Here is a 22,339-nt window from a genome sequence, read left to right as displayed (position 1 = left end):
GAGCTGGTGGAGACAGGATCAACCCTTTCAATCTGAGGTAGAGATAAGAGCTAGTGACCAGCTGCTTTGCTTATCTGACCCTCAGCTTGAACCCCAATATCTGTCTCTGGGTTTTTATTTTTCATGTTACAAATTCCTTTTCCCAAATGATGATGACAATGTTTATTTGACCCCAAACAAATCTGAATGCCCACTTGTTTGTTTGGCTTGAATAACTCCTTCCATTTTTATGCTAGGGCTGCATCCTTCTTCTATGGTGAGGTGTGTTACTTGAAGATAGCAAAAAGATGGAACTTATTTTCTATAACATGCTAGTCTGTATCTCTTTATTGAGAACTGAAACCATTAATATTGCTTTTCTCCTATCTTTCCATGTCCATGACTATGGCACACACAAATGCCCTGGCAGATGCTCTCAAGAACACCAGTAATGCTGAGAGGCAAATGCCAGGTCTCATCAGGCAATGCTCCAAAGTCATTGTTCAGTTCCTAACTGTGATGATGATGTGTGTTTACATTGGTGAATTAGAAATCATTGTTGATCACAGAGTTGATCACATTGTGACCTTTACAAGCAGGTTGAACAGTATGGAGTGATAAGCCCTATATTTAATGTGTATCTTAAAGGCCTAGGAAAATAGCAGAACAATCTGTTCCCATTCTATCAGTTGAGCTTCATTGTACTGACCTCAGATGGAATCATGAACCATGAAGAAGCAAGATGAAAACACACAGGAGGGAAAAATCCTAGGATTCTTTTTCTAGTGATGTAAAACACATAAATAAAAGACCTCTGTGGACTCTTTAACAACAACAACAAGAAACCATTATATTAAAAGTTATTAGTTGATAGTTGATCCTTGTGAGTTTGAGGCAAGACTAGTCTAGTTCCAGGGCTGACATATATGTATGTATATGTGTATGAATGTATGTATATCTGATATATATGTTAAAATAAATGAAAATAGATAAATGTTATCGGTGAGCAGTATATATTAATTTCCATCAATTTTTGTTTTGGGGTGGTTTTTTTAGACCTCTTTTGATGACTGTTCTGAAATTCTTTACTCCTTGTGACTGCTTGGGCGTGTTTGTATTTGCCTTCAGATTGTGTATTCATTTTTCTTTCAATTGTACTAGATATCTTTGCTAGCTATAGTATTCTGTGTTGGCAATTGTTTTCTTTTGGAATGATTGGGGGTCCATGGAGGCCAGAACAGGGAATTTATTCCCCTGGAACTGCAGTTACAGACAGTTGTTAGGTGTCTTATGGGTGCTAGGAATTGAACAGAGGCCCTCTGGAAAAGGAGTAAGTGCTCCTATATCTCCTCAGTCCCAAGCAACACTGTTTTTAAATTACTTTGTTCTTTACATAATTATTTTCATCATTTAGGTTTTAAATAAAATTTTAATTTTATTTAATTTATTGTGTTTATGATGTATCTGTGGGAATGAATATGCCAGTGTGTATGTGAAGGTGAGAGGCCAACTTTTTGGAGTCAATTTTGTCCTACTTTTTTTTTTTTTAAGAATTCATATCCCCCCCACACACAAATGCTTTATTAATACAACATACATAAACTATAAAGGAGTAAGAAGTTTAATTATCTTCATTATAACAAACAGGTGGCAATTCAACATCCAGGTTGGAGAGAACCGCTGGAAGGAGATAGCAAGGGATTGGATTCCCACCGTAGAAAGGGTGTCTTCAGAGGCAAAGGGGGATCCAAGTGCAGCAGCTTCTCAAGCCCACTCTCTCCTCGTTCAGGATCATAAGAGGCACCCCACTCAAGGGGAGATGTGTAATCTGGTGCGCCTTGGGCAGGTCAAAACTCTCAAAATCTAGAGGATTGAAGGGGAAGAACTTTTCTATTTCTGGGTATGCGTCATCAGAAGCAGGAACAGAGACTTCTGTCTTAGGAGCCTTCTCAGTGGTCTTTTTCACAGTCAAAGTTGGCTGTTTCTGTTTGAGGGGTTTATTGATCTTCACTGGCTTTTCTGTAACCCTGCTGACAGTTCCCAAAGCTTTTCTGCTGGCTTTAGGCAAGACTGGAGCATTGAACACTGCCAACTTGTGACGCTGAGATCTGCAATTTCCCATCTGAGGCTTTGACACCAGACCCCAACTTCAACCCATCCTTGGATGCCAAACAGCTGCCTGGTTCTTCATTATCCTTATCAACAAAGATCAGAGTAGCCATCCTGGATTACTCCAAGACTGCGCCACCAACGACACCTCACTCCTCGGTTTCTTGTCCTACTTTTATGAGGGCTTTAGTATCAAATTCAGGTTGTCAAGGTTTTATAGTCTAGCAGCAAGTGTCATTATCTGCTGAGTCCCTTGGAAGTGGTTTTTTTAAAAAAATAATTCAGCAAAGTGTCAGAATACAAAAATTAATACATGAAAATTAGAGGCTTTTCTATGTCATAATTACAAAAATCCTATGAAAGAACTCAGGAAAATAATCACATTCAAAATATTCAAACCCATAAAAATAGACACCCCCCCAAAAAAAAACCAAATTCTTGGAGTAAACATAACCAGGGAAGCCAAAGACAACTACTTTGAGTTAGGCTTTTTTTTTGTTGTTGTTGTTGATGAGTTTGTTTTTAAGATAGTCTCTCTGTGTAATCCTGCTGGCTTTGAATGCCTCTCTATCTCCAAGGTACTGAAATAAAAGGCATATGACTCCATGCTCATCCAACCCCACAAGAATCTAAACACACGCACACACACAATCTAAAGACAAAGGGAGAAACTGAGTAGAAAGAATATTAGCTAAAGTAATAGAAGGCAGAAATGAAAAGAATACGTAGGAATAGAAGTGGTCAAAGTATCCCTATTTGGAGATGCTATATTTTTATATATGATAATGACTGAATAAGGAACTGATCTATGAGTATAGCACAATATTGTTACTATTGATTCCCCCTTTTTTTCTTTTTAGACTAGTGGTATTTGGTATTATCCTAGGTCTCTGGGCTATCTACTCTCTGGTTCTTGGTCACCCCAACAGTTTCAGTCCTGTGGGTATCAATGGGTTCTGTCTTGAGGAGTGGGACTGAAGTCTAATCAGACATTCGTTGCTTACTCTCACAAGCTTTGTGCTATTATTGCCCTAGCATATTTTGCAGCAGGACAGTTGTAGATCACAGGGCTTGCGGCTGGGCTGGTGTTAATATTTTTCTTCAAGTAGCCTAGAGAGTACCTTCCCATACCGAAAATACTAGAAGATGGGGGTGAAGGATCTGTGTAGGCATCCGCTTAATTGTTCCATGTTTAATGACTTGTGTGGGTGTTGTTTTCAATGATGAGGCCTTGCTGTCAGTTGGGGGGGGGCAGTCTGTGTCTTTGCAACAGTCTGGATTGTTTGAGGATATCTATAGAATCCCTTTAGCTAACAATTCAATTGGATGTGTCCCTGTACTGGTGACAAGAGAGATGCATGCCTTGTTCTTCAAAGTCTGTGACTGGTGAGAACATAGGTCCCAGGGGAGAGGGGGAACTTCTTACTATATGGATACATGGTCACTTTGTCAAACTATCTTGTAAGCACTAACACCCAGAGATTAAGGTTGCACACATTCTTCATCAGAGATGCTTCTCACTGTACAAGGTAATGGCTTAGAAACCCATGAATGACCAAGTACCATGAATAAGTAATGGTAGAGTGTTGATTCTTAAATGGATCAGAAAAATCATTCCCTCCAAGGACTGAGGAACAGTGCAGAAGTGGGGGTGGAATAAAGACAAAGGTTCGGAAGGAAAAAGTGCAGTGAAAATATGTACAAACTTGCTGGGCATTGTGTAATGACTTTAGTCCCAGCACAGGAGGCCAGCCTGGTCTACATAGCCAGTTCCAGAACAGCCAGAGCTACATAACAGATACCATCTGAAAAAAGTGGTGTGTGTGTGTGTGTGTGTGTGTGTGTGTGTGTGTGTGTGTGGTAAGAACTCACTGCACCTGTGGTTATCGGCAGCAGATCTATACAAGATTGGGCCTGTGAACGTGTCACCATGGATGGGAGAAGGAAACGAGATTCCCCACATACCCAGTGGGGACTATTGGCAATTCATAGTTGTTGCAGAGGAGAAGTCCTATTTCCGGTGGTATAGGCTCAAACAATTTGCCCTTCAGTATATAATGCTTAATTCATGCTTGAGCAAGAAACTCAGATTAGACTCACTGGGGCACACATAGAACATGGAAACAAGAAGAGGACTCATGAAGGATCCCAGCAGCAGAGGGACAGAGATGAAAAGGGAATGTGGAAGAGAAAAGGACTAAATTTAATTATATAAATGTTTAAAACTGTCAGAAAAATTAAGAGCAAGAAGGGGCTAGAGAGATGGTTTTGCACTTAAGATTTCTTGCTGGTCTTCAGAAAACTTGAGTTTAGCTCCCACCACCCATTTCAGCTCCAACTCCTAAGATCTGATGATTGTGGTCTCCACAGGCACTCATGTGCAGGTGAGCTTAAACATATACACTCACCAGTAATAAGGTTTTTTATCAATTATTTAAAAAAAAAAACAACTAAAACACACAGCCAAACATACTGGTTCATGCTTTTAATCCTGGCCATTGGAAGACATAAGGTGGTGAATCGATAAGCTTGAGGCCAGACTAGTCTACATAGGCCCAGGACAGCCACAGTTACACAATAAGGCCCTTTCTCAAAACAAAACAACCAAAAAAAAAAAAAAAAAAAAAAAACAAAACACCCAACCAAGCAAGCAGATAAATAAATAAGTAACTGTAAAACACATATACAAAAAAAATCTCATTTGAGCCAGGTGTGGTGGTGCGAGCTTCGATTCCAACTCATTGGAGGCAAAGGCAGGAGCTATGTGAGTTCTAGGCCAGCCACACCTACATAGTGAGATCCTGTTTACAAACAAAAAAGAAACAAGACACTATTATTGGAACAACACATACACTGAAAAGCACAAAATATAAAATCTATGTAAATACCAAAAAAATCCATTTTTTCACACAAATATAAGGAAATTGCAAAGCAATTAACAATAATTTAAAAAATGACATATGGGAAAATACTTTTAAGAAGCATACATTTTTACTTTCAAATGAATCACAATCACAACAAACAAGGTAAAATTAAGTTTACTGCTTTATTACAAATGCATCTCAGTTCAATGAATGCAGTATCTCTACAGTGAAGTTGAAAAAGTATTTCCTCACTTCGTTTAAAAGATACTTGAACTGAAATTAGTTAACCAAACTTATATCACCTCAACAAAATGTTTTTTTTTAAAGAAGATTTTATTTATTTATTATGTATACAACATTCTGCTTCCATGTATATCTGAACACTAGAAGTGTTCAGGGGCCCATGTGTATAACAGATGGTTGTGAGCCACCATGTGGTTGCTGGGAATTGAACTCATGACCTCTGGAAGAGCAGCCAGTGCTCTTAACCTCTGAGCCATCTCTCCAGCCCCAACAAAATGTTTTTTATATAGTTGCTATTGTCAGAGACAGTGTCTTGGTGGCTTCAGCATTCCAAGCACTAGGCAATACAGGCAGGCAAAATTATGACATCATTCACCATATCTTACTTCAAAACTATAAAAAACAATATGCAAATTAAAGGTCTCGTATAAGAATTGAACAATGATAAAAATGCTCCAGCTGTACTCAATTCTGTGCAAACATATTTGTTCACTCTCCACATTACTCTTAAAAGATTAATATTTCATATATTTTCTTATTCAAACAAACATACATCTCTCCTGCTTCTTTTATGCACATAACTATTTCAAGATGTATTTTCATTTATTATGTATGTGTATTACATATGTTCTGTACCTACAGAGGCCAGAAGAGGGTATCACAGTTTTTGGATTTGGAATTATAGATGTTTGTGAGCCACACTGTGTGGATGCTAGGAAACAAACTCAGGTCCTTGGGTAAAGCAGTGTGTACTTTAAATAGCTGAACCATCTTTTCTTTTTGTAAAAAAATTCTACTTGCTTATAACTGGTTCTTCTTAAGCTTCCCATGTGGTGTCCAAACCCACTATAGCCATTATAATTCTCTAATCTCTACCATCGCTCCTTCACCCAGAGCTAGAATAAAAGCATGCCCTACCATACCCAGTGCAACAAGATTTTACCATATATCATAAATATACATATATGTATATATATAGTATATGTATATATATATATATATATATATATATATATATATATATATATTTGCATATTGGGGATACAACTACACCTTTGCAGCTTTGTTAGTCTCCACTTTTTAAAACATAAATATTTTTGAGCTTGTGTATGGGCCCATGTGTATATATGGAACTCAGAGGTATACTTTGGGAATAATTCTGTATTTCCACCATATGGGACCCTGGGATGGAACTCAGATTATCAGACTTAGAAATAAGCAGCTTTACTCACTGAGCCTTCTTGTGAGCTGTTCACACTTTTCTTTTATACCTCACAATATAAGGAAGTTGTCCACAGACAAGGCCATCAGATATACTGCTGTAAACACTTCAGTTCTTTTCTGTTGGCTCTTTCATGCATATAAAGGGATGTGGGACACATAAAAGCTTCCCTATTTTTACATGTGTAAGGTTTCTCTCCAATGAATTCTTTCATGCTTCACGAGATAGCTGCAATCACTGAAGGCTTTTCCACATTTTTTACATACATACGGTTTCTCTCCAGTGTGAATTCGTTCATGACGGTAACGGGCACTCTGATGTGTGAAGGCTTTTCCACAATGCTTACATATATAAGGTTTCTCTCCAGTGTGAGTCCTTTCATGGTTCCGAAGATATGTGGAACACCTAAATGCTTTCCCACAGTGTTTACATACATAAGGCTTTTCTCCAGTGTGAGTTCGTTCATGATTGTAACAAGCCTTACGCTGAATGAAAGCTTTCCCACAATGCTTACATGGATAAGGTTTCTCCCCTGTGTGGATCTTCTCATGGCTGATAAGATGACTGGAATGAATGAAGGCCTTCCCACACTTTTTACATACATATGGCTTTTCCCCAGTATGTATTCTTTCATGACTGTAACGGGTACTAGAATGGGTGAAGGCTTTTCCACAATGCTTACAAGCATAAGGTTTCTCTCCAGTATGTGTTCTTTCATGGTTTCGAAGGCATGTAGACCATGTAAATGCCTTCCCACACTGCTTACATACATAGGGCTTTTCTCCAGTGTGAGTTCTTTCATGGTTGTAACAAGCATCACGCTGGATGAAGGATTTGCCACACTGCTTACATGCATAAGGTTTTTCTCCAGTGTGAATTCTTTCATGGTTGCGAAGGGATGTAGAACAAGTAAATGCTTTTCCACATTGCTTACAAACGTAGGGTTTCTCTTCAGTGTGGATTATTTCATGTCTATAACAGGCACTGTGATGGCTGAAGGCTTTCCCACAATGCTTACATGTGTAAGGTTTCTCACCAGTGTGAATTCTTTCATGGACAAGAAGGTGTGATGAACGAACGAAGGCTTTGCCACATTGCTTACATACATAGGGTGTATCTCCACTGTGGATTTTTTCATGTTTCTGAAGGTAGGAATAATGTCTAAATGCTTTTCCACATTGATTACACACATAACATTCCTTTCCGGTATGAATTTTTTCATGGTAGACAAGCTGACTGAAATTAATAAAGGTTTCTCCACATTGCTTACACATAAATGATTTCACTCCAGTGTGGATTCTTTCATACATTTGAAAGTAAGTGTATTTCCTGATGGCTTTTTCAAACTGATTATATTTCTGACATGTGCCATCACTGTAAATTTGCTCATAATTTTTATCAGAAGTGCTAATTCTATAGGCATCATTAGATTGTTTCTTTTTATAAACTATGTGCCTAGGACTTTTGAACCCCTGAAGGCATTTAGAAGTGAAATCTGTATAATGTTTCTCATGTTGAAAAGCTACCTCCACATGTCCCTTATTCTCACATGGTTTCTTTCCAGTTTCGCCTATGAGATGCACATCTGAGGGTAAATGACCAATAGTGCCTCTTACACACACACTGCTTTCAAATACTGTGGTTGCAGAAGGCATGTCCTCATTAACAACGTACTCTGGGATCTGGTGGTGGGCTTCACACTGACAAGCATCTCCATATTTACAGTCTCTCTCAACCACCTGAGTTCTACAAAGAAAAAATGAAAAGAGCATAACTAATATTTTAAGATTAGGCAAGAGAAGCATTGGTGGCTGGATGCTGTGGCTCACTCCCATTACCTCCCATTGACAGAGTATTTAGGAGGCAGTAGAATGACCCCAACTTTGAGGTTCACAAAGAAAGATCCTGATCTAAGGGACAATACTAAGTAGAAACTTTACTTTTATAAGGAATTTTTCTTCAAGAATATGGACCTTTGTGGGTTCTCATGCTGGAATACCCTGTATCCAGTACCCTGCTATATAGGTAATACTACTTTGATTCCATGGGTTATAAAAAAAAACTTTAAACAAGAAGACATGTATCTGGAAGAGGGATGTGAGGAAGGGTACCAGAGGAGTTGGAGAGAAAGGAGAAGGATATCTCTATAATCAGATACATTGCATACATGCATGAAATTATCAAAGAATTAGTTTTGAAAATGTCTATACCAGCTAACTCTGAGAAAAATTACTCATGCAAAGGATACTGATCAAGCATGATGAAATTTGAAATACTGGAGTAACCTTCGTGAGATTTGTTGATGTTAGATTCCAATTTAAAAACTGAAATTCACTGTATTTAATATAGAGGCATATATCCAAATCCTAAAGACAACCTGATAAAAATATATTAAAATACTGTATTGCATGTTGCCTATTTCAAATGGAAAATGTTTTACACTGCCTAATGTTGTAACACATTCAGAAAATATTAATACAGATGGAGTCCTCAACAATTCTGGATGGACAAACTCAATGCAAATTTTAGAAAAATTTGTCATAGAACCATTTTTACATTTAGATGTAGTTGGATTATTGGCTTGGCTTTTATAGTTTCTGAAATAAATTGCAAATACTTGATGCAAATTCCCCCTTTTGAGTGTGAATTACCGGAGATTTCTGTCATTTGCACACTCCTCTTCAATGTTTTCTTCTGTCTTCCCTGGAAGTAAATCAAAAGAAATCATTATGACTTAGCTAGCACTAGAAAACACTTATTACAGTCTACCTTTTACTGTGGTATAATATGACTTGGCATGCTACAGTCACCTTTCAATATTTCAATTCATGAAACTATACAGATAAGCAATAAACAGCTCTTCTCTCACTGAATAAGCAAAAGAATCATAGTGGGTTTTTTTGTTTTGTTTTGTTTTTTTACCTATGGAGATCAGGTTCATAAAAATTTCTGTCATCACATCTCTGTAGAGCTTCTTTTGACTAGAATCCAAGAAAGCCCACTCTCCTGGGCTGAAGTTCACAGCCACATCCTCAAAAGTCACTGGCTCCTAAAATAGGGAAATTGTTAGTGTTAATTGCCAATTTGACAAGATCTGCCACCTTGACAGGCCCAGGCCATCATAGTGAAAGTGGGAAGACAAGGATACTGACAGAAATGCAGATAGGCAGCCCACCTAGTGGCATTTTAGACAAAAATTAGAATTCCATCAGGATCTGAGACAGAGGCTATTCTTTTCCTACTTTGCCACAAATCTGGATTTGTTCTGGCCAGGGCTTAAGATCCTGGATGAAGTTGAATATAAGATAATGGACTAATTTATGTGACAGAGGAGAGTGTATACAATCTTAAAGTGCTGGACAAGCAGATTACAAAGCAGCTGCATTGTTAAGCTGCATTGGACACTGGGACAATAGAGAGGCAGCAAGCATAGGAATAACTGAACAATGTGTGGCTCTACTTGGCTTGGACTGTGCAAATACCGCTTTCTGAAAAATGTACCTACCAACTTATTGCCAATCTAGTATCCTCTATACATTGGGATGCAAGTATGTCTGCTTTAAACAATTAAAATACATTATTCCACTTAGCAACCTTGGTAATGTGTGGACTCCATTCAAATACAAATTAGAACATACCCAGACTATGGACTGATCTGACAGAAACTAGTGTTAGGTACGTGGGCAATAGGCAAATGTTGCAAAAGAACCTATAAAGATAATAAATCTTTTTTTCATCTTATATGGACATGACAAAATTCTGAAGAATTATGGAAAAGGACATGTGCAGTGAATAGAGGCTTACCCCAAATCAGCCTATCAATTGAATCATCTATGCATGCTACCCTCCTTAGCAACTGAACTCCTCCATAACAAAAGGAGGCCAGAAACAATAACTGAGTGAGTGCCCTCACTTCTCAGGACTGAAACCAAACTTTGCAGCCACTTGGTTTGACAATGCTTGTTTTACAGCTGGAAAGATAGCTCGGCAGTTAAGAGTAATAGCTGCTCTGCCAGGTGGTGGCAGCGTATGCCTTGCATCTTGGGAAGCAGAGGCAGGCAGATCTATGTGAGTCTGATCTACAGAGCAAGCTCCAGGACTGCCAAGGCCACAGAGAAACCCTGTCTCAAAAAAGCAAAAGCAAAACACAAGACAGAGTAACCACTGCTCTTAAACAGGAGTGGAGTTTGTTCCCAGTTCCCACATCCAGGTGGCTTACACCTGCATGTAACTGCAACCCCAGGGGATCTAAGAACTTATTTGGGTATCCACTGGTCCCCAACACTCTCATACACACTGACATATATATAGATCCAATTAAAAAGAAAATGTCTTTTCATAAAAACTGAGATTTTCTTGTTTCCTTTCCATTTTATCCTCCTACTTGTGTTCTCACATATTTGTGAGATACAGAGTCACTGCTTCAGTAGTCAATGTGTGTTTGTAGAGACAAGCAGAAAAGTCAAAGGGGAGAGGAAAAAATTCTTCGTGCACAGATTACACAAAACAAGTACAAGCTACTGTGTTGCTGGCCACATGTGATACTGAGCATGGATAGTGGAAAAATAGCTTTGCTCTGGACCCTGGAGCAAACTAAGTCATTTCTCCTATGGCATAATCGTTCTGCCACAAGCCCCACAGCCAGCTCAATAGAGCAAGGCCTTGAATGGGGACCATTTACTTCTCAGCTTTTCCTTGAGTACTCCTTATCCCTTTAAAAAACTCCTGCTGTCTGCCTACACATGATACAGATGAGAGGCAGTAGGTGTCAGCCCATTGCAGGATAACCAGGCCACTGCACTGGGAAGTCACATCCTTCTGGTTAAGACAGACTGACAAGTCAATGTCTGCTTGTCTAATATGAGCAACTTTCCTCCTTTTTGTGCCTTTATATCTTGTGACTTTTTCTGATATCTCATCTTTCCACAATAATACAATGTGTATACATCTGAGGGCTCAGGAGCCCCATCTTTTTTGAAACACAAGCTGCAAATAACCTGTTCTCTCTAATTATGAAGTAATAAACATCTTATGAACTAATTTCTCCCATTTCCTAATCAAACCCAAAGGAAACAGGCTCTCCCAGATCACCACATTTCCTAGACTTTCTTTACTGGATATATAGCCTGGCAGCACTCCTCTCTTGTAATGACTGTCATTGTTCCTACTGATAAACCCCTTCAACTCTCATTCGAACAGCAGCTCAACTCATTGGAGAACATGATCTCCCAATGAGGTTCTTGTAGAAACATTGACTCATGAGTTGAGTTGCTGTTTCTACAAGAGCTTCATTGGGAGATCATGTTCTCCAACTGGAGGTTGCCACAAATATATGAAGGCATGAAAGCATAGGAAAGGCTTTAGCAACATGGGACTTCACTTAGCTTGGGCTATGTACATATGCTACTCCAACATGGGAGCAGCCAGACACTTTGCATCAGGCTACACATATAATGGAAATAAGTCACTCCCAATAGAAAACCCTCAGCAAAGCCCATTTCCATTCAAATACAAACCACTACACATCCAAGACATGGGGAAATTGGGCCAACACAGTATTGGCTAGTCTTTGCTGTAAGCTCAATAAGAAAAATTATGTCCTCCAAGGGATCATTTTTTTAAAAGGAGAATCCAATATTTACAATCGTATGCCTATGCATACTTAGGAGTGCATGTGATTAAAACCAGATGCATAATAAAAATGATATATTGTCTCACCAAGGGTAGTTCCCTGTTAATGATGAATATGGGACTTTATGAAGGAAAGTAAGCGGATAAGCGGACACATGGAAATAGGGCGCGCGCGCACGCACGCACGCACACACACACACACACACACACACACACACACACACACACACACCTTTAGACAGGGCTTCTCTGTGTAGCCCTGGCTGTCCTGGAACCTACTTTATAGATCAGGCTGGCCTCGAACTCAGAGAGATCCACTTGCCTCAGCCTCCCAAGTGCTGGGATTAAAAGTTTGGGCCACTATACCTGGCAAGTGCACATATTTGTTGGTGACTGTGTCAGAGGAGCAGCATGTGGCAAGCACCAGAATGCAAGGCACTGATGAGTGGGTTTTGGATAGGCAAGGTCCTGAGGCTTCGGCTCCAGAAAGTCTCTTGCTTCTTCTGTGTCTTTGCATGTTTGCCACTGCCCTTTTTCTCTGGTATGAATAGGTGTGTGTGTGTGTGTGTGTGTGTGTGTGTGTGTGTGTGTGCATCCCCACTGCCTTTAATGTAGTGTGATTATCTCATGGAAATATCCTGTTTTATTGGGCATTTTTACCTGTGGATTGAAGATACTTTCCTCTTAAGCTGTACTGTTTACCCGAAGCAATGATTTTTATAGAAAAATAGTGTTAGGATCAGGCAGTTGTGGTACACACCTTTAATCCCAGCACTCAGGAGGCAGAGGCAGGTGGATCTTTGTGAGTTTGAGGCCAGCCTGGTCTATAGAGTCAGTTTCAGGACAGCCTCCAAAGCTACACAGAGAAATCCTGTCTTGAACACCTCCTCCCAATAGTGTTAAATAGAATTTTGATGATTGAGAGTTTTTAATAATTAAAGGATTGTGACAGAAGTTATTTTAGTCTAAAAATAAATATAGGTAAAAACAGGATATGGTGTTGCCCAGGCCCCCAATAAAGCAGGGACTGCAGAGAATAGAAAATAAGAACAAGGAAGTGTCATGCAGCTAGGATTCATGAGTTTCTCTTGAGGAGCCATAGAGACTGTGGCTTTGGTTAATGAGTAAGAAAAACAATTGAGTCAAATGGTGGTGGCGCCTGCCTTTAATCCCAGCAGAGGCAGAGGCAGAGGCAGAGGCAGAGGCAGAGGCAGAGGCAGAGGCAGAGGCAGCCCAATCTCTGTGAGTTCGAGGCCAGCCTGGTCTCCAGAGCGAATGCCAAGATAGGCTCCAAAAGCTACACAGAGAAACCCTGTCTCAAAAAACAAAACAAAAAAGAAAGGAAGAAAGGAAGAAAGAAAGAAAGGAAGGAAGAAAAATAACTGAGTCCCAGAAGGTAAGACAGCTCAAGTTCTTTTAATTTTAATGTTGGGAGATGTATTTATGGGCTTTGGTGTACATCATAGCAAACCAAGGCTTTAAATAATGATTTAAAGTTAGGTTAAGGTGTTTTTTGTTAATGGCTTTGAGGCAGAAAATCTTGGGGAACAATTTAAAGTTTATAAGGCACACTTTTTTAATTTAAAAAATTTATTTTTCATTTTATATACCAACTCCAGTTCCCTTTCCCTCCTTCTCTCATCCCCCTCCCCCAAACTTCCCCCCTTCCCACTCCTATCCACTCCTTAGACTGGTAAGGCCTTCGTTGGGGAGTCCAAAGTCTGGCATACCAAGTTAAGGCAGGACCAAGCTCACCTCCCTGCATCTAGGCTAAGCAAGTTATCCTACCATATGGAGTGCCTGGGTTAGGTCCTGGTCTCACTGCCAGCCCCCACCAACAAATCAAGTCACATAACTGTCACACACATTCAGAGGGTCTACTTCCATTCCATGCAGGTTCCCCAGCTGTCAATTCATAGTCCATGAGCTCCCACTAGCTTCAGCCAGCTGTCTCTCTAGTTTTCCCCATCATAGTCTTGACCCCTGCCCTGTTCAATGATGCCTTCTCCCACTCTTCAACTGCACTCCAGGAGTCAGCCCAGTGCTTGGCTGTCAGTCACTGCATCTGCTTCCATCAGTTACTGGATGTATGATGACCATTAGGGTAGTCACTAATCTGATTAAATGGGAAGACCTGTTCAGACACCCTGTCCCTTATTGCTAGGAGTCTTAGCTTGGGTCATCCATGTGGATTTCTGAGAATTTCTCCAGCACCAGGTTTCTCCCTAAACCCCCAAATGCCTCCCTCTATCAAGATATCTCTTTCATTGGTTTCCTCCTCTGTCCTCCCCCAACTTGATCTTCTTGATCCCTCATGTTCCCATCCCCCATCTCCTCCCTTCTACCCACCTTCCAGTTAACCCAGGAGATCTCAACTATTTCTTTTCCTGGAGCCCTCCATGTGTGTCCCTCTTAGGGTCTCCCTCCTTTTTTTTTTTTTTTTTTTCCTAGCTTCTCTGGGGTTGTGGACTGTAGCCTGGTTATCCTTTGCTTTACATCTGATATCCACTTATGAATGAATACATACCATGTTTGTCTTTCTGGGTCTGGGTTACCTCACTCAGGATGTGTTGTTTTCTTTTGTTTTTCTAGTTTTATCCATTTGATAAAGGCACACTTTTAATAGTTGAATAAGGGACTCGTTGAGGTCAGAGAACAGGAACTGTGGTAGCCTGACTAGTGCTGGCTGATGTGCCTTTTTTTCTAGGACAGGTTGGTAATCAAAAGTGATGATTAATTCCTTGTACCCATTTTTGTCCTCAGCTTCCTGATGTAAAAAAGCAATGTTGATAAATGGGTGTACACCCTAAGGATTGCAAGTAGAACTGCATATATAAAAGTTTAGATTTGTGATTCTTTTAAGATTTTGTTATAAGATTATCTTTTCAGATAAATAATAAAGTGATTGATCTTTTCTTTGTAACTGCAAAATGCACCCTGCCAGCCAAAGAACTGGCTGAGAAAAATAACTTGCTTGCTCACATCTGTTAATCTGTTGCTTGGGTATGAACGTATGTGGGTTCTTGGGACAACTTGTTTTTCACTTGTAATACATAAAATGTTTAATCATGTAAGGAATATGAAAAACATGTTGCTTTTTACTTGTATTCATTATAATCATTTACTCAAAAAATAGAATACAACCACATTGCAATTTTTATTTTGCTTGAAAGATTTTGCTGGGGTTTTTAAGCTATAAGGGAAAAAATAATGTTAGTTAGCAGGAAGATATCAAGAGAGACAGAAGGGGTGAATCTAGATAGAGGTAAGAAAAGAAATAAAAAGTAGAAAAGATAGAGAAACCCTAAAGGTGCATGTGTATGTTGTCTTGCCCCCACTCCTGCTTTCCACTGGGCCCAGAAAGTTAAGTTTACCCTTCCTCACCAGCCTTAGAGTATTAAGTTTCATTTCCTCAGATAGAAAAGTCAAGTGATTAGTTTACCGACTCCGTGGATCATTCTCAATCCTGACCTGCTGAACGCTGGTCCTTACAGCAGCAAGATATATTCTTAGGTCCTCAATGTCACACACCAAAACAATCTCTTTATCATGGATGTATCAAAGTATGAAATTCTCACAATACTCTATGTTACACTAGTTGAATTCCAGCATGAATTTGGGAGGGGCTCACAAGGTTGAAGGAGTCGGTATTTCTTTGTGGCTACTGGTAGGCTAATAGTACTCTAGTGGATGAGGTCACAGCCATCCATTTTCATCTGCATTTCCTAATGGCTGAAGATGTTGAACACTTAGTAAGTATCTACTAGCCATTTGTATTTCTTCTCATGAGAATGTTCTGTTCAGTTCCACAGTCATTTTGCTGTTTTTGTTTTTGTTTTCTTTGCCTTGGTGGTTTGCCTGCATGTATGTTTTTGTGAGGGTTTTAGACCCTCTGGAACTGGAGTTACTGACAGTCGTGAGCTGTCATGTGAGTACTGGGAATGGAAGTGGGATGCTTTGGAAGAACAGTCAGTACTCTTAACTGCTGAGCCATCTCTCCAGCCCCCACAGTCCACTTTTAATTAGGGTATTTGATGCCTTGAGTTTTAGGTTTTCTTTTGTTTTGTTTGGTTTTTCGAATCAGGGTTTCTCTGTGTAGCTTTGAAGCCTATCCTGGCACTCGCTCTGGAGACCAGGCTGGCCTCAAACTCACAGAGATTCACCTGCCTTCCCCCCCCCAATGCTGGGATTAAAGGCATGTGCCACCAACGCCGGCGATTTTTAAGTTTTTTTAAAATAATTTTATATTATAGATACTTATCCCCTTTCAGATGCCTAGCTGATTTTCTCCCATTCTGTGGGCAGTCTCTTCACTCAATTGACTCTTTAATGTACAAAAGAGTTTCAGTTTTATGAAATTCCATTTGTTTTACTTGGAACCCTATTGAGAAAGTCCTTACCTGTGTTTGTAAACTGAAGTGCACTTACAAAATTTTCATCTGGAAATTTCTAGATATCAAGTTGTATGTTAAGGTCCTTAATCTATTTGGAGCTGAGTTTTGTGCCAAGTGAAAGATAAGGATCTAGCTTCATTTGTCTGCATTTTATAACTACATCTCACTCCAATCAAAATGGCTGTCATGAGGAACACTGGCCTGGATATAGGTAAAAGGGAGCCCTTGTACTGTTGGTGAGAATGTAAACTAGCACACACCCTCTGGTAACCAGCCTGGACGTTTCTAAAAATAGAAACATAGCTTAAAAGATTGTTCAGCAGTTAAGAACACCAGCACATCTTGCAGAGCCCTTAGGCTGTATTCTCAGAACTCACATGGTATCTCATAACTGTCTGTAACTTCAGCTCCAGGGGATCCAACATCTTCTGCCCTCCATGGACACTTACATATATGCAATATGCAGACATACATACAGGAACAATACCCATACAAACAAAAATAAATAAATAATTTTTAAAAAACTTGGAATAGATTTAGCATATGCCCAGCTATACCACTCCTGGGCATACGCCCAAAGTAATTTGCATTTTTCCCCCCGATTTTTGAGACAGGGTTTCTCTGTATAGCTTTGGGGATTGTCCTGGAACTAACTCTTGTAGACCAGGCTGGTCTTGAACTCACAGAGATCTGCCTGCCTCTGCCTCCCCAGTGCTGGGATTAAAGGAGTGCACCACCAACGCCTGGCCATACTTTGTATCTTATTATAGAGATACTTGCACATTCATATTCATGGCTGATCAATTCACAAAAGGCAGGATAGAATCAGCCTAGATATCCTTCAACTTATGAATGGATAATGAAAATATGGTGTATCTACATAATAAAATATTATTCAGCTGTAGAGAAAAATGAAATCATGAAAATTTAATGTAAATGGACAGAACTGGAAAAATTATACTGAATGAGCTCATCTATGTTCAAAAAGAGAAACACTGAAAGAAAGGTCTTTCTCATATGAGGTTCCTTTTGTGTGTGTGTGTGTGTGTGTGTGTGTGTGTGTGTGTGTGTGTGTGTGTGTGTGCTTGTAACACTGAATGTGGAGGGGAAGAAAGCAAAAACAGGCTACTGGTGGGGAGCATGTGTGGGGGTGTAGAATATGGATAAAATGAAAGTTGAGAGGAGAATGCTGGGGACTGAAGGGCTCAGGCAGGTGTGGAGTGATAGAGATGGTAAAGAGGAGCCAGAATAGGGATTAAGCAAAATGAAGCACACACGGAGAAGGGTTTGGGCACCTATGATCTTGTAATCCAAGTTATATATATGTGTGTGTGTGTGTGTGTGTGTGTGTGTGTGTGTGTGTGTGTGCACGCGCGTGCGTGCGTGCATGTGTGTGTGTGTGTGTGTACATCCATATGTATATCTACATAGTCAATACAATAGACTATAATATAAATAGTGAAAGGCGGTAGCTGAACATGTGTGATATGAATGAACAGTGAGGAAATACTGGAAGAGATGTGGGTGAGCTCTGGGAAAGGAGGGTTAGGAACTGTGTTAACTAAAGACAAGCCAAGTAACATTATGAAGCAACAATAGCTTGTAATCTAATTTAAAAGACATTTTCTAGGAGGGAGTGGGGAACAGAGCCTTGCTAGGTAGTCCTTGTTAGCCTGGAGCTCTGTAGATAGATCAGGCTAGCCACAAACTCACAAAGATCTAACCAAGCAGAAGTAGTACACATTAGTGAACAATGTTGCTCCCCAAAAGCCACAAGGGACTAAATTAAAATGTCAGTGTCAGGCACAGATCACCACCATATAAGTTATTGGACAAAGAGGCTTCATCAGCACCCCAAACAATATATGCTATTGCCATTGCTCTGTGTTACCAACCATAACTAGATGGTAAAACCTTACTGTTAAAGACACACACATTTTGGTTGTAGGACACTTAGAAACCAAGCATGAGCTGACCCGGTAACTCCCAGGCTGCTATCTTTCCTAGTGCTGAATGGTAATGTGAAATCTGCTGGGGGAGAAGAGGCATCAAAGATGTTATCCAGAGCTGGACCTTGCTTAACCGACAAGCTACTTTTAGTTGGCTTCTTGGGGAGGAAGAGTAATTTTTCTTTTGGAGTGTGGCCTTGGAATGTTTGCCATATTCCTGCACATAACCCTGAAACACAAAAATAAAACCGAGAGAGAGAGAGACTGGGGTTCAGGCTTCAAGGTGCAAGCTGAAGATCAGAGAAGCAAAGTAGCCGGCCACTAGCTGTTACCTCTACCTCAGACCAAAGGGCTGCCCTGTCCTCAGCGTGGCTGGAGACCTAACTCCCAAGACTGACTTTGCTTCTTCCTTTTACCGGGAGTAAAGGTATGTGATCCCAAGTGCTGAGATCACCTTTGTGTGAGCTGTTTCTCTTTAGGATTGGATCAATTTCATATAGCTCAATGTGGCCTTGAACTAACAGAGATCCATCTGCCTCTGTCTCCTGAGTCCTGGGAGTAAAGGTGTGTACCACCACTGCCTAATTTCTATGGCTAACTAGTGTGGCTGGTTTTGAATCCTGAACCTGTAGGCAAGCTTTATTAAATCATAAATAATATATCAACATATAACCCCATGGACATGTAAACAAGGACTGCACTAATTAAACTCAATGGGCTATAAGTAAACTATTTTAGAAACTGAATCTGTCTTCATACCCTTCTGAATCTACCTTGACCTTAACCCTAGGTACCCTGAAAATACTCCTTTGTTCAGGAGGTAAATAACAGAAAGATTTTACTAGATAGAATGCATATGATGTTTTGAAAGCTGATAGCTGAGGAAATTAAGCTATGTATTGCTGCATAACTGTCCTTCCCTGTGGTAAAAAGTCTTTCATTAATTTCCACTGCACTATACAATGCCCATCGTATTAGATGATAGAACCCAAGTCATTTCTCCTATGGCACAGATGGTTGTGGTCAAGTTGTTTTGGTTTGTTTTTGGGATTTGCTATAATCCAGGCAGAATTTGAAACTATTTATATCTTAGGGTAGCAGTGAACTGACAGCAATCCTCCTACCTCAGTCTTGCAATTTCTGGGATTTCAGGATTTCACCATGACCAACAATATTTTTAATCACTTCAATGGTACCACAACCACTAAACTCCATCTCTTATATGTGATTAGTTTTACCCATAGAAGAAAGACAGACAGTTAGATTTTCTTTCTTTCTTTCTTCCTTCCTTCCTTTCTTTTTTTTTTTTTTTTTTTTTGGTTTTTTTGAGACAGGGTTTCTCTGTGTAGCTTTGGAGCCTGTCCTGGCGGTCGCTCTGGAGGCCAGGCTGGCCTCGAACACACAAGAGATCCGACTGCCTCTGCCTCCCGAGTGTGCCACCAACACCCGACTAACAGATTTTCTATTTTAATGTTCTCTGTCACTCCCCTTTAATTATTGGTATGTACATGTACACATGCACACACATGCACACACATATACACACACATTTAAATGGACAATTTTAACAAAAATATGTATGTTTTATGTGTAACTGCTTTCATTGCAATAAACTGTTTTACTTGGTTTTCTTCCTTTAAGATTTATATTTATATGTCTCTGTGCATGTCTGTGTGTATACCACCTGTGTGCAAGCTCTAGAGGCCAGAAGAGAATGTCAGGTCCACAGGAGCTAGACTTACAGTTGTCAGTGAGCTGCCCAACCTGGCTGTGGGAACGGAATTAGGGTGTTCTACAAAAGCATTTTTGACAGCTGAGACATCTCTTGAGGCCTAAACTTTCCTTTAATTTGGTATTTAATTATTTTCTTTCCAACTTCTACTAGAAAATGAAAAGTGAGCTTCTCTAAAGCTTATCCAGAGCTTTAAAAGATCCAATGTACAATGTACAAATAATCTAAATTCACTTTCAAATAAGAGTATACTGTTTTGGGCTGGAGAGATGGCTCAGAGGTTAAGAGCACTGGCTGCTCTTCCAGAGGTCCTGAGTTCAATTCCCAGCACCCACATGATGGCTCACAACCATCAATAATGAGATCTGGTGCCCTCTTCTGGCCTGCAGGCAGAACACTGTATACATGATAAATAAATAAATCTAAAAAAAAAAAAAAAAAAAAAGAGTATACTGTTTCATACACAATGGAAGTACTTTATCCTCTCCAAGTTGGTCTTTCCTATCCTAATATGCAGATGCTCACTATTTCACTTATCATTGACTAGAATTATCTAGTACACTGCTAATATTCCCTTCAATTTAAGCATGAATACAAATGAGAGGGAATTTTAAAAAGTAAACATTTTCTTTGTAGCACTTAATACTTTCTTGAACATAGCAGAATAAAAAAATCAACATTCAATAAGCATTATCATATCTTTATTCCCATAAAGACCATGGTGAAACAGAAAACCAGGAACAAAAGCTCATTCACAGCAACATGAAAGAACTAGAAATAAAAGATCTCAACAATGAAAACTTCAAATGATAAAGAAACTGAACACTCAAGTCCATGGATTGCCAGAAATAATACTGGAAATACTTTTTTTTTTCCCCTCAAAGAATGTCATCTGGTAAACACTAACTAAATACTCCCACTTTCCATTTCTTCTATTTGGAGAAGTAGCTCAGAGCACACAAACATACAGCACAACCGCCAGCACCTGGTCCCTCCACAGGGCTAACAAACACCAGGTCTAGCAAAATTTTCAAAAATCCGAACTTTGGCCTCAGAAATGGTCAATGAAAAAAAAATCAAATTTAAATTTCTCACCTTCCTCTAAGATTGGGAATTTTGGCCCACTCTCATAGACCGCACAAATCAAATACTCTCTAATCATCATTTTGAAAAGGGCAGAACACACACACACACACACACACACACACAGAGAGAGAGAGAGAGAGAGAGAGAGAGAGAGAGAGAGAGAGAGAGAGAGAGAGAGATCTGATGGATTTGGGGTTGTAGCCTAAAGCCAAAGCCCTGTCCTGCTCACCTGCAGCACTGAAAAGACTATAATTCAGAATGGTGATGGCAGGAAAAACCTAAAGCAGCCCAGACACACCTGTAAGGGCTGGCGAGCCGCCCACGTCCCCTCACATCAGTCTGGACTCAGCGTCACCAGCCTGCCAGCGCTGCCGTCTGTGAGGAGGCGCAGACCCCGAGAAGCCAGGGGCCTGGGACAAAGCAGCTTCCCTGGGACAGAGCAGGGCAGGACCCGGTGCCTGGCCGCACACCATTCCAGTGCACACCATTCCACTGCACTGGGGACCAGCGAGCCAGGGCACACCCGGGGAGCAGCGCTGCACACCATTCCACTGCACTGGGGACCAGCGTGCCAGGGCACACCCGGGGAGCAGCGCTGCACACCATTCCACTGCACTGGGGACCAGCGTGCCAGGGCACACCCGGGGGGCAGCGCTGCACACCATTCCACTGCACTGGGACCAGCGAGCCAGGGCACACCCGGCTGGCAGCGCCAGCGCCGCAGCCTCTCAGTGTCACAACTCTGCCACTCACGGCTCCAGGAGCCCAGGGCATACTCACCATTTCCTCTTTCAGGTGCATCCAGGTGTTCTTCCTAATAGGCCTAAACCCGGGAGAGACAGGTAGTCTAGACCACAGGCCTCCCCAACAACAACACAGGGCTCAAACATGGCGGCAAGGGCGGGCCCTTCCGAATATCCGAGCTCCTCATTGGGCAGTTCGTGAAGGGCAGTAACTGCGTCCCTGATTGAAAAAGATACGGACAGCCTTGAATTTAAATGCCTCAGTTAATAGCGTTCCCCTTCCCAAACGCAGCTAGAATGGCAGGTTCCATTCTGCTCCAAGTGTTTGGCTTGCTTGTTTGTTTAAAGTTTGGCTAAGCCTATCCCGATCAGGGTTATGGCTTCTCA

At 40.5% G+C, this 22,339-nt stretch overlaps 1 protein-coding gene and 1 pseudogene across 1 annotated transcript; both read right to left on the bottom strand.

Moving 5' to 3' along the window:
• Nucleotides 1-880: 880 nt before the first annotated feature.
• Nucleotides 881-4,870, bottom strand: LOC100757418 (annotated as a pseudogene).
• Nucleotides 4,871-5,115: 245 nt separating this feature from the next.
• Nucleotides 5,116-22,114, bottom strand: LOC100750406 (zinc finger protein 883). Its single transcript, XM_027419542.2, is given in 5 exon segments — nucleotides 5,116-6,617; nucleotides 6,619-8,163; nucleotides 9,069-9,120; nucleotides 9,340-9,466; nucleotides 21,990-22,114. Coding segments are annotated over 5 exon segments (1,860 nt in total). The 5' UTR covers nucleotides 22,011-22,114; the 3' UTR covers nucleotides 5,116-6,502.
• Nucleotides 22,115-22,339: the final 225 nt, after the last annotated feature.

This window comes from Cricetulus griseus, chromosome 5 (genome assembly GCF_003668045.3).
Source record: "Cricetulus griseus strain 17A/GY chromosome 5, alternate assembly CriGri-PICRH-1.0, whole genome shotgun sequence".
NCBI lineage: Eukaryota > Metazoa > Chordata > Mammalia > Rodentia > Cricetidae > Cricetulus > Cricetulus griseus.
Note: the sequence above shows the minus strand (reverse complement) of the source record. Positions and strands in the feature narration are given on the sequence as shown.